General features: G+C 43.6%; 2 protein-coding genes across 6 annotated transcripts in view; both read right to left on the bottom strand.

Moving 5' to 3' along the window:
- LOC125709792 (aminopeptidase O (putative)) overlaps window positions 1-8,752 on the bottom strand; it is a 64,404-nt gene extending 55,652 nt beyond the window's left edge. Inside the window, exons 1-5 of one of the 3 annotated variants that reach the window (XM_048978654.1) lie at window positions 8,707-8,752; window positions 6,291-7,027; window positions 5,864-6,030; window positions 4,896-5,079; window positions 4,282-4,665 (exon numbers count right to left, since the gene is read on the bottom strand). In XM_048978654.1, coding sequence (XP_048834611.1) covers window positions 4,282-4,665; window positions 4,896-5,079; window positions 5,864-6,030; window positions 6,291-7,027; window positions 8,707-8,712 — 1,478 coding nt within the window. In that variant the 5' untranslated portion in view covers window positions 8,713-8,752. Of the gene's footprint in view, window positions 1-4,281; window positions 4,666-4,895; window positions 5,080-5,863; window positions 6,031-6,290; window positions 7,028-8,044 lie in introns of all 3 variants that reach the window. The other 2 variants (XM_048978672.1, XM_048978663.1) reach the window with 2 other exon arrangements.
- Window positions 8,753-9,507: 755 nt separating this feature from the next.
- dock8 (dedicator of cytokinesis 8) overlaps window positions 9,508-13,266 on the bottom strand; it is a 61,550-nt gene continuing 57,791 nt past the window's right edge. For all 3 annotated transcript variants that reach the window (XM_048978565.1, XM_048978556.1, XM_048978573.1), the window contains 2 exons: window positions 11,412-11,582; window positions 9,508-11,100 (listed from right to left, as the gene is read on the bottom strand). In XM_048978565.1, the coding sequence (XP_048834522.1) occupies window positions 11,049-11,100; window positions 11,412-11,582 (223 nt within the window). In that variant the 3' untranslated portion in view covers window positions 9,508-11,048. The remainder of the gene's footprint in view (window positions 11,101-11,411; window positions 11,583-13,266) is intronic.

Raw genomic sequence — 13,266 nt, 5'->3', positions numbered from 1 at the left:
CTTTCTCGTCTACCTTGTGTACTTACCGCTCCCTATTCCTTTCCTCTCCCCAGACCCGTTCCCTCGCCTTCCCCGCCGAGTCTGGCTCCTCTCGTGCCCCAGTCCGTTTGTTCTCGTGTTGTGTGCCTCTTCGTTGGACAGACCTCCCGGCTTCAGACCCTTGCTCTCCATCACCGACCTTCCTGCTTGCCTAGCCCTACTTGTACTTCAGTTCTCGGATACCCAACAAAGGCTTGGGCTGCACGCACGTCTGGATCCTTGCTCCCCGTCCTTGATCGGCATAATAGCAGGCAAGTACAAAAAAAAAAAACAAGAATCATAATTTTAAAAAATTCTATATGTTGTTATATGTAAAAAGACCCAAAACACAATACGTGGACTACTTGATTACTATAAGCAAATTATTTAAACAGCATTCGTACAGGAATGATTCTGTCCCAAGTTTTTTGATCCATGTAAGCGGTTGATCACTATAACCATAATCACTATAATTGGTTTCCACTGTATTTTACATATTGCTAGTGCTGACACTGATTTGGTAGCTGTTTTTCCGCAGTGTTTACATTTGATCTCTATTTTTTCGGTATCATCTTCACTAAAGTCACAATGTGTCCAAATGACCATTTTTGTTTTCTCCCAGTCGTCACAGTGTTTGAGTTCTCCTCCATCTCATTCCATGTTGTAGACTGGACGGGGCGGAGTCACGTGTGACAACACATGTGGTAGTATAATTTAAGGGGACAGTACATGAATACATAATGGGGAAAGTATTAACAGAATTTAGCGTATTTGCAGAATAAAAACAAAAAACAAATAACCGACATGGGCAAGATTACGTTGATTAAAGATTCTGAATGTCGGTTCTGATTCATTTTCAATTAAATGTCCAGCCCTGTGGTGGCATGGTGGTGCAGTGGTTAGCACTGTTGCCTCATATCTCTGAGACCCAGATTCGAGTCTCCGCCTGGGTCACATGTGTGTGGAGTTTGCATGTTCTCCCCATGTCATCGTGGGGTTTCCTCTGGGTACTCCGGTTTCTCCCCATAGTCCAAAGACATGCCAAGGCTAATTGGAGTTACTAAATTGCCCGTAGCTGTGCATGTGTGAGTGAGTGGTGTGTGAGTGTGCCCTGCGATGGGCTGGCCCCCTATCCGGGGTTGTTCCCTGCCTCGTGCCCATTGCTTCCGGGATAGGCTCCGGACCCCCCGCAACCCAGTAAGATAAGCAGTTTGGAAAATGGATGGATGTCCAGGTCTAATGGATGCTGCCATTTAAATGTTTGATTACTTCATGTATTCCTTTGAACATAATTTAAATGGTCTTCTGTAAACTACTGAGGAAAGGTTTGAGGAACATGAAGTACTGCACGAGAGAGAAAGGCATAAGGCGCTGATGAACGCTGGAAATGTAAGGTCTAAGGTTAGCACACTCCCTAATCCAGGCACGACAATCTATCATAAACCGAATCCTCAGAAACAGCTAAGTTAACAAACTGTCTTGGTCCACAAATATTCATTAGGCAGAACTTCTGTAAATATCAGGCATCCTCCCATTGCGCCAATGTCCTTAAAAGAAGATTTTCGGAACTTTGGAAGTAAAAAACTGCTCAGCCCGTATTGCTCGCGCGTGTTTGTGTGTGGGCGGGTGTCTGTGTTCCGTACGCAGAGGTGGGGCGGAGGCAGGAGGCCGCTCTCTCAGGCCTGTCCCAACTTGGCTCCCTAATCTTTCGCTTCCTGCCCTTGCTTGGCGAAAAGGGGGCCACAGTAGACGCAGGGGTAGGGCAAAAAACAGGCGGCAGCTGGCTTCACCCCAGAACACCAAGCCTGCATACTTCACGGAGCTCAAATTAAATATCTCCCACGTCTGAAGTGCTTCCAGGAGCTAATGGCTTTTGTTGCTTGGTTTAATCCACACATCCTCTCCCACTTCCTGGGGGATTGGAGGCTTGCCCTTCCCCCCCCCCCCATTTCTCATTTCTTCACTGACCACCCCACCCTGCCCATTTACAGCTATGTTGTGCAACTACAGTATTGTGCAAAAGTTTCAGGCCGCCAAACAAAATGATGCTTAAGTTATATTTATTCTGAGTGTATGTTGGTGTCAGGGTGTGTTAGCCCTTTCTAAACCTCTAAAACAGGGGTGGGTAATCTTATCCAGAAAGGGCCATTGTGCCTGCTTGTTTTCGCTGCAAGTCCACTAATTAGAGGACTGATTGGTTGAAGAGTCCTCACACCTGGGTTTAATCAGCTGACCTAAAGGTTATCCCAAAAACCTGCATACACACTGGCCCTTAGAAGATAAGATTGGACACCCCTGATCTAAAGCTGACCCAACAGTATTTGCAGTTATCATCCAATATACCCATGTATTTGTTGAACAAAAGCACACCTTGTTTGACTGATCAATAACTCACTAAAAAAATTTGGGAGAATAGAAGAAATTCTGTATTTTATTGTAACTGTCGGTGTGGCCTTAGACTGTGTAACAGCAAGGTATACTGTAGCATTCACAGAGGTCTAAACATAATGAGCCAAAGAGCTACATGAGCTCAGCAGGTTTTGCTATGGTGTTGAAAGACCCGGGTTCAATCCTGGGGATAGGGGAATGAATCTGGTCTGGGCAGTGGTGTAGCACTGCGGGTTACAACTCTGTGCCTGTCATCAGAAGGTTACCACTTAAAATGCTGTGGCTGGCTGGATAATTTTACTGTGGGTCGTTGAGCAAGACCTTTAACCCCAGTTGCTCCAGGGACTGGCTGACCCTGCTCTCTCAATTGTATGTCACTTTAGATAAAAGTGTCTGCTAAATAAAAGTAAATAAATGAAAACCACTTAGGGGTGTCCGCCAGTTTGCCAGTACCGTGAAAACCACACTGCAAGGAAGCCCCCCCCCACAAGGACTCCATGAAAATCATGCTTATTATCTCTGCCGCTCCAGATTATAGTGTTTCAAAAAAATAGAAACATCAACCTACAGAAAGCTGTACGGCCCAAAAAGAAGAAAGAATTAAGTGTCTCCACCTTCTGCCCTCCACGTAAGGTGAGCATGCCTGTCATACTGGCTTAGGGCCAAGGCTAAAGTAGGTCTATTCACTGCCTTATCCCTCGGAATGACGAATCCCAGCCCAGGGCTCAAAGTGATGACCTCATTTCTTCTGGCACCGAAGAGGAGAAATCTGGAGAAGAACACAGAGGTTCCTGTGACGGCCACCCAGGTGCTGACCAACCTTTATCAGAAAAGAAAGGCTCTTCGATTTTCAGCGCTGCCTGCCGGAGTTCAGTGAATGCATGGTGCCTCTGTGCTGCGATCGAGCTGAAAGTTACGTTAATTGACGGAATAAAAACGGGGTAAACATGGAGAGCCCACGAGCAGCTTCTTTCTAGCCCAGACTTTGTACAGCACCTGTCTGACTGCCCTGATTCCTCATCTAACTTTAGTTTTTCTTTTTTTTCCAGCAGTGGAAAACAGACTGTGAAAATAAAGGCCAAACATACTCCCACTGTACATAGTTTTTTGGTTGCGATTCGGAAAGATACAAGCAGTGGTTCACCAGAGGGACTGCGAAAGCATAACAGTGGCTGGTAGCGCATGAAGCAAACTGAATCCACACACTGCTTTACCATCAAACAGAATGGCTACTCTGTGTCAACGCATCACAGTGTAGGCTAGTGTTTCTCAACCCGGTCCTCGGGGCCCCCCCAAGACAGTCCACATTCTTACTCCCTCCCAGCTCCCAGCACACCTGAACCAAACAATGAAGCAATCAAGAACACATTTACCTGGAACAGGTGCGATGGGGCCTGGGAGGGAACAAAAATGTGAACTATCTGGCAGTCTCCAAGGACCGGGTTGAGAAACAGTATTGCAGACCACAGAACCTGGCCGATTGGGCCCTATCCTCCTGGTGTAGAGCACTGCATCATCACAGCATGTCCTCCAAAAGCTTACGTTTCTGTGTCACGTGACTACAGGGGATCGCGGATACACCTCAGAGGCAATGCAGCAGCAAAAAAAGTTTATGGAATGGTTTTCACCTTGATTATCACCATGTGTTGCTCGAGGAGATGCGTGGCATCTCAAAAAGCACATGTTTATGGGCTGAAGGCAGACGTCTGTCGGTACACTACCAAACCATTCGCAGCTACGTTTACTTGTCTTGGCCGGGGGAACACGTGCCGGCGGAACACGTGTGCACCAGAAGACAGCGTTGCACGTGCACTCACCAGGGATATGCGCTGCCAAGAAGGCGTGGGTCGGCCAGGACGTGGAAGAGGGATTTACCTGGCCATCCCGAGGCTGGGAAACTCGGCGGGGACCACAAGCAGGTCGAGGCGTGCAAAGGGGTGAACTCCGAGGACGGCGCGGGCGGCGGCCAGGCAGGGGGGCAGCAGGGGAAGCAGCACGGCCGCCGCCTCCCGCAGGAGCTGGGACGGGGCAAAGACACGGTGTGGGATGATCTCCTGGAGCAGGGCAGCAGCGCTGGTAAAGCGGCAGGGGTAATCCACGTGGGAGCACAGGACCCTGGTCCGGAAAGAGTCCTCGGCTGCAGAGAGCTGCTCTGACGCCACGTTGCTCAGACCTGAATTCTCCATCCTACAATTCAGGTTGGCACCCTCACTCCAGGCAGCCAAGTTTTCTCCGCACGAGTTCTGGTTCCGATAAACTCTGCAACACAAAGAATCACATTCTGCCGGCCTGCACCCACAGTAGACCCCCTCAGGCATATGGCACAGAGTCTCTGAGAATGTTTTCAGATACAAATGTATACTTTCCTGTCATATTCTGAATGCTAAAGCTACACTGATACCTTATCATTCTAAATAGCTGAACCCAGTGCATCATGGGTTTAACTTAACATGCAGAAATACTCATACAGGTCAGGCAAACCTGCTCACCTGCTGGGTTGAGCAGAACAATCCCAACTGGTCCCCTCGCCTGAATGGGGCTTTGTTTCCGAAAACAAGTCTGTCGGTTCTCCTGGGGCTGGTCTCACCCTGGCCTCCACCCAGTGCCCCACCGCGATGGTGAAGGTAGAGGCAGGCATTGGCATTGTGACATAATAATCCCAGTGCGAGAACCCTGAAAAGGCCAGAAAGTGTCCAAATTGTCTCTTCAACAATGATATAGTAACAAGAACACTGGCAAACAAAACAAGAGCACCAAAGTCCCTTACCGTGCAAAGGGCGCACATGAAGGTTAATTACATTTTGCTTTAGGGCCATCATATCTAACAGTGACCTGCATAGAGTCAGATATTTTTTTAGTTATGTTAACATTTTTTTTTCCACAATAAGTCAACAAGCTTGGTCGTAGTACCAGACACTTTCCCTTAATCTCTCTCATCTGGAAACCAAACCCAGTTTTTTGTCATGCTAGAAGATTCACTTAAACACAAGCATGCCTGTAAATATGAGTCATGTTACGGGTTAGTCAGTCATAAAACCAGGTCCCGGGAAGGTACACAGCAAGGAGGCTGGGGGAGATCCACACAAAATATGACAGGAAGCAAGAAGCACCCAGCCGTGCTCAATGACAGAGATAACGTTGGATTGTTTTCTGGTGAGTTTACTTTGAGATAGCCAGGACTCTTTTTGACATATCTAAGATGTGACGCACACCCAGATTCAGGGTTTGTTGCGATAACGCCGGGCAGAAAGCGATCAACCTGCAGGTAGGCGTGTCCCAGCTGGCCGCCTGCCACGTACAGCTTTCCCACCAGCCAAACCCAACACTCATCAAACTCATCTTTCAAAGTGCAAAGCAACCACATCCACCCCCCACACCAAAGGCAAGATAAATCTCAGACACAGAAAACCCACGACACGTTCAGACAAACACTCATTTAGGGAAATGCAATTAGTACCATTTTCTTCTGGAACAGGATGGGCCTCATTCTCCCCGCTCAGCAAGGCTGTACATTCACTGGGAGCATGCACCCTGGCCTGCCATGTTGACATGGCAACAGGGGGTTCCTGACATGGGAAAAGGGCCCTGTTGTTGATTGGGGAACCCATGGTGTAAACACAAGACCTATAAGAGAGAAGCATAAAGATGGAATTAAACTTTGACCCTAATACATTCACCCAAAGCTATATCACTGATGGGACTTCAGCACAGAAGAGTCTGTATTGCAGTGTTAAATCTATGATCAACCCAAAAAGTTATAAAAAGACTAAGATTAAGTATCAATTAGTCAATTCTTTTGGAAACTTACATGGCATATGCCTTTATTCCAGAGGGATTATTATACTTATTTATTAATTAAATGAGACTCCAGTAGGAACACCCACTTGCCACTCTGGTCCTTGGTCCACCTCACCGACGTTCCCTCACGCTTGGTCTCGTAACAGATCCTGATGCACCGAGGGAAGCAGTGGGGAGTCCGGACCCCCCTCTTCCAAATCTGCAGGCTCCAGCGGTCAGTGCTGAAGAGGAATTGCTCCCCTCTCCCAGGAGCTGGGGCCTGGCTGCACTGTCGGTACAGGTCATGCTGCTGCTCCCAGCATGTTGAGGGCAGATGGACAAGCTTATGCAGGAGAGGGATGGAAGGACAGGCAGGACAAAGACCCTCGCCTCCGGTCTCCTGTAGCACTTGCATTCCCGGCACAGAGGCCACATCCACCTCCTCCACCTTCATCACAGCCAGGTCGCAGCAATCCAGCACCAGAATAAAGTCACCATTGCTTTTGTCTTCCCCGGGAGCCTCCTCTGAATCATCACTATGACAACAGCCTGTGTGTGAAGCATGCTGTCCATTATTACCCAGGTGCACTGTGTCTAAGGATTCGGGGGCCTCTTGATGTCTGGCCACCCCCGAGAACTTCTGAATTTCCTCAGCACCTTTTGCAACCTCCAAGAACAGGACCACACTGCCTATGATGACCTTCTTCTCGAAGTGAACCTTCAAGTCCATCACGTAGTGTCGCACTAACATGTGGCTGGTATTTGCCTTAAGGGGCAGGTCATCTCTATTGGGGTCCAGGTGCAAACTCAGCTCGGGTCCTGATTCCATGTTGGACCCAGAACACTGCAGAACAGGCAAGTCTAAGTTAATAATTGGCTGGACATGGCAGTTTGATTGTAATGTGCCAATTTAAACATACACTATTAGAGTCACATGACCTCATAAAACTTGCCTCTATAGCAATTGGAGATTTACTTGACAAATATCACCACAATTTAATGAAACAGAATAAATCAATGAAAACATTCGCTATTGTACCCTTTGAAACGCTTCTCGAGAACGCACAATTAGATATCACTGAATCAAAATGTTTTCTGAATAAGATGACAGTGGCTACACCCAGTGCTTAATTTTTAACCATCCGTGCTGCAATGTGTCATGACATAAATACATTTAAAAAAGGTTTAAATATAATTTACAGGTAATGCGAGAACACTTGCCATTTTGATGAGTGTCTCAAAACAGTCAACGCCTGGTACCACACACAAAAGTAAAGTACTTAGCAACTATATGATAATTCTAAATGATTGAGAGAGTGGTTTCCAGGGTTCAGAAAAGTAGGACAGAGTCAAGCGCCCTCCTTCCACACTAGGCTGCAAATAAGTACTCTGCAGATGCTGCAGCACCAAAGGGAAGTCTGGCTCAGTTTACAGTTCAACAGAACAGGGCTGTAAGATTAATTAAATAGCGAGAGTCCTGAAACGTGATTCTCAAGAGCCTAGAGCAAACAGCCCAAAATTAACTCCTGGAACAGAGCAGAAAGATTTTCACGCAAGCTGCAATTGGAACCATAAAATATTTTGTGAATTGCCACATCATTCACAGTGTCACCTAACACAGTATTATGACCTGCATCATGTGTTACTACTGCTCGATTAAATTGCTGCTTTACACAGACATTCCAAATGCAATACTTTCAACCAATTAAAGTCAAGTTATATGTTTTTTACACTTCAAGCTGCACAGCAGGATACATGCTCTTGTCGGTGGCAAAAGACACAAACAAAAATGTAAGCATATCAAAACCTGTGTGTGTGTGCGTGTGTGTAAATTAAGTGATGCCTCCCAAGATTTACCTACCTATTGTTTCAGTTTAATCCAAATGTCCAAATTAAACTACTTTCAGATACTAGGTGGATATTGACGTACAATGCATTCATACATAAGCAATTTAAAAATCTATTCATAACACCCATACATAAAACCTGTTCTTCTGTTATAACAAGAAAACGTCTTAAGTATTATATTATCATAATGATTTTATTCGAAAACGTTCATTTCCTGTTTCAGGTTACACACTATAGGGTGTATTTATTGTTTACTTATTCAACTGGGGAAAACACGAGAGAAGCGACACCCGAGGGAAAATTAGGCAGATGAAGCCACTGGCAACCTTAACCAAAGAAAACTGGCTAGTTCAAATGTAATATACTCGAAATAAACACGGCTGCATGTTTTGACGGGCAGCCGATTGTCTAAATCACCAAATTATATTAAATAATGAATTGTGTAAAACTGCAATTTACAAAACCAGCCAACGAAACGCACGCAGCTGCCTTTATTAAAGGTGACAAACGCAGAATGTTAAAGCGCAGCAAAGTCATGTTAACGAAAAGCCGTCTAACTGGCTATCTGAAATTCCTACTAAAGGCAATCTTTAAACTTTAAATTCAACCAGATGTTACACAAATTGAAACGGTAACAACTGGAATCGACCACAAACCCAAAGAACTACAGGCGACCTGCATCAGCTCGAGCTCGCGCCTCCATCGGAAGTCGTCATCTCTCGGCGACCGGAAGCGCAATTGTACTTTCAGGCGCTTTTAGCGATGGCTGTTGAAATGTAAAGTTATAGGAAGGCAAATATCTGTTGAAGTTGTTTGCTAAAATATGGGAGGTTCGGTAATCACAAGCATTGTTTAGTGTGGTTTTATGTCTGAAATAGCTGTTTTTACAAAGAAAGAATTAATTTGGGTTTAAGTCAGGGTACCTTATTTAGGGTGTCTGACATCTGAACAAGTATGAATAGGTATTCGACACTTAAATCTCTTGGTGTGTTAGGTTATTACTAACCGAAAGGAAGCTGTCCAAAAACTGATTTAAAATAATGATTTTGCCGGATCAGGGTTATCCCAAAACGTCATACGATCATTTGCACGGCTTTCTTCAAAAGTTCGTACGTTTTAGTCTTGTCAACATTTCTTTGCTGGTTGTTATGGAAAGCTAGAATGTACCTTTCCTCGCAGTTCAAAAACAAGATGTTCAGGTGAATTGGCCAATACACATTTCTTAACACGTGTACCCTGTACTGGACTGACATCCAATTCAGGATGTGTGTGATGTACACCTAGTGGTTTCTGGGATAGGTTCCAGGTCACTGAGACCCTGGATTAGGTGTTTTACAACATCTGGGCCAGTCCTTTTTAGGACGCTGGCTGTAGCAAAAGTCTGTGTTCCCATAGCTTATTCAGGACCAGAATTAAAAATCCCTCGATTACACTGCGATAGACCTGAAAATATTTGCATTTAGACAAAACACAGTATATGTACATAACATGTTTTTATTTGGGAAAAAACATCTATCGAGTGCATCATATTACAATTACACTGAGCCAATTTACAGCGCATGTAAAACATCACAGTATTCTAAAATACATAAAACATTGCCAAAACAGTTTCCATTGCTTAATTTTTCTGTTAATAATACCACAGGTTTTGTCTTACAAAGCAGCAAAGTTTCTTGTAACAGACAATATGATTATTTATAAACTGGAATAAAAATACCTTTTTTTTGGACTAACTTACAATTGCTATTTTTTATGCTTTCTATTAAAATAAAATTCGCTTTCCATATAACAATGCCACTTTGAGCTTTAAAATATCTAGAACTGAAGTTTAGACCTAATTTTACAATCAAAAATACAGTATAATTTCTGTCAAAATAAAACATACAAAAATTGCTTTTATAATGGAGATTCCTCTATATACACTCATGAAATAATTTAGTACATTGATATGTCTTGTATCTGTATTGCTTTTAATTGTTCGTCATACCTCACTTTCCATTGTATAGTTAAGGATAATCTCTTTAGCACCAACAATCACATACATCATATACTATATTTTATTGTGTCACATTACTTTTAACCAATGAAGCATGAATCCACTTCTTGTTTTCAGTAGCACTAGCTGCAATTTTCTTAAATATGAAGCCTAAGTTTTTTTAAGATTCAAGGTCACCGTACCGTGGTTTTCTTCTAGAAAATATATGTTTTGTACCCAAAATAAATAGTATGACCTTACGGATCAGTATAGCTAATTGCATGTGACTACGATTATCCAAGCGTTCTCATTAATATCCCCTTTTTTTCCCAGAGTCATGCATTTCAAATCCCAGTGGCACAGACTACTGTTGCCACCTACAATGAAAGTCAAACTAATAGTAAGTTTTCGAAGGCTGTATTATGCTTTTTGCGTGAGAGCCTTAAAGGCAAACAAACAAAAGAGGATTCCATGTTTACACACAGCTCATTCACTGGACTATTACTGATCTTTCTGATCTTAGTTTTACAGTCCATATGGACTGTTTATGAAGAATGTTTTCCTCAGATGTGTGTTCCTGATGATTAGAAACCAGTGATCTAGGATACCTCTGATCCACACAGTATATACAGAACTGATACTGTTTCAGTGGTAAATTATCATATATTAAAATAAATGAAAGATGCTGCTTTCAATATAGTTTAGAATGTATGTTTACCTTTTAGTTTTTTTTTTGTAATATAAGTTAGGCTTAACCAACACTGTTCTACGTGTTTGTGCATCTCTGTTACAGTAACCAGATTCTTTTGTAAAACGTTTATTGGCATTATCCTGATTTTCTCTTTAGCCAGTTTCTGGCAGAGACCAATGATGAAGATTGAACTTTTCAATGTGAAACCGTTAGACGGGGGTCTGCTTCAGGCGGTTCTCTGGCTGTTTGTCGTTTCTCTCCCGTCTTCATCACTCCCCTCACTATCTTGTCTTAATGAGCCCATCCGGTCGTTGTAGGGGGGGTTTTATGTGAGGGAGGTGACCCTGAGTCTCATGAGTTCTCCTCCGCTGCCTTTCGAAAGCTTTGTCGCTTGAAAGAGTCCCTGTGAAAGACAACAATGGAATGAGAAGAGGGTGACAAGGGTTTGGAGAGAGAAGTGGCTCATAGATTTTACAAACTTATTCTCTTGTTACAGTATCCAAAAGAATCATTCATCCATCTTCCAGCTGCTTTTCCAGTATAAGATCACAGTGCATAGATTTTCAGTCATCGTTAATTGGAATTGTTTAAAATAAAGAGGGCACCTAATGGGAACTATCTTTAGTTGATATAGCACTTCCTGTTGTTTTCTGTATGACCTGGAAGCAGTTGCTTGTATTTGAACATGAAGGGCACGTGGGGCAGTTTCTGTACCTGTTCTCTATCCGCGGCTTGACGATGGATTTGTACAAGTCGGGGATCTTCCTCTCCAGCATGGGCCGCAAATTCTCCCTCAGCTTGTTGTAGTTCTTCTTCAGCTCCTGCTGGTACTCCTTCTGGTCTGGTGTGATAAGGTGCTTGTTCTTCTCCACCGCCTCCCCACACCTATGAGGTCAGAAGCAGGGCTGGCTGCTAACCACGCTCTTCGAACCACAATCCCCTCAGGCTGGGCTTTTTACATAATGGATGCCCCACCGGCATAACTCCATGCCGATGTCATGGCCGCTGAGAAAACGTAAGGGCTGGAAGCCTGTGCTCGGCCCTGCCTTCCAGTTACAACTGCACGCAGGGCTTTGTTATGCCTGCATTACAACCAGCTGGTGTTATGTTACTTCCCACTGCATCAGCTCCAGCGTACAGAGTAATTGCAATTCAGATTCATACAATTACATTACATAGTCAATGATTGTAATGATCTGAGTCAGTTTCAGCTAATTCACCCATCATGCACTGCCACCTGTGCTTTGAACTGAGTATGATCTTCCTCTCTGCTTTCTATAAACATATTCTATAGAGGATAGAGGAGCTTTTCCCAGGCAGGGTACTGGGTGAAAATCAGATGAACAGAGGAGTAAAAATGAACAGACCAAGACTAATGTTTTCATGGCATACCTGAGCTCATGAGGACAATGACACATATTGGCAGTAAGTGATATTTTAAAGTGTCTCACAGTTATTAACCAACCTAAATGCTCAAGCAATATAGATGTATTTTACTCTGTAAAAAAATTACTGTGAGAATAAATATCCTGTATTTTTATGCACTATATTTTACTTCAGAGTATCCTTCAAAGTAAAAAAAAAAAAAATCCTCATTGTTTCCAAAGTCTCAGAATACTTTTAAGTTATTTGTTTAAAATAATCGTCATTTTGCATCATTGTTTACAGCTGTTCCTCATTATTGTAAATACTCATGAATATTTATGTTTTTATTTTGAGGATTTGTCTTATGGCAGAAAGAGGAAAGAGTGGACCTATTAAAATGGACCTTTTGTTTGGAAGGAAAAATGTCCAAAGCAAACACAAAGACAGACTTGCATGTGTCTAAAGGCATTTTGCTTGACTGATGCATAAAATGAAAAACGAAAACCATGTGTAGATGGCAACTATTCCCTTGCGAAAAGAGAGAAGAAAAAATACAGATTACTAGAAAACTCTCACAGACTGGGATTGGTGTTTTTTTTTTAAATACACCTCTTCACTGAGCTGGAGAGAGCTGGAGCCTTATGCACTGAGCCAAAGCAGAGAAAAAAAATCAAAATCAAAGTTCCTGCATGGCATTTGGTGGTCAGACTCAGTCTTGCATGTACTGTGGGGAAAATAAACATTTCAGAAATTATACTAAATATGCTTCATGAGACTGGCATTGATAAGGTGGTGGAATCTGAGGGTTAGAAATGAAAGGCACCTCTGTAGGGCAGCAACACATTCCCACGGTGGGCATGTATTTTGGCGGCAAAATCGTGATTCTTTTGGGCTTTTTTGGTTTCCTCTTCCCGAAAGTTGGTTCTGGAAACTGGAAAACGCCAACGGCGCATGTCTGCTAAGCTTCATGGGAAGTGGAAAGTGAAGAGAACGCCATGCAGCTGTACCGCCGAGCAGCTGCTCTGAGTCCACATTGGGTGGGTAACTGAAAATGATACTCCTCTTTAAAGTTACCCTTACTGCGCCCAAAGACATGTAATGATACCAAACAGATCATTTGTGGGTTTCTAGAATTTTCTTGGATTACTCTACGACAGCGGCCAACCCAATTTCCCTCCACGTGTCCTGACGTTCGCTACCGGCC

Source organism: Brienomyrus brachyistius, chromosome 2, assembly GCF_023856365.1.
Source record: "Brienomyrus brachyistius isolate T26 chromosome 2, BBRACH_0.4, whole genome shotgun sequence".
NCBI lineage: Eukaryota > Metazoa > Chordata > Actinopteri > Osteoglossiformes > Mormyridae > Brienomyrus > Brienomyrus brachyistius.
The sequence above is the reverse complement of the archived record's forward strand: the minus strand, read 5'-3'. Positions and strand labels throughout refer to the sequence as shown.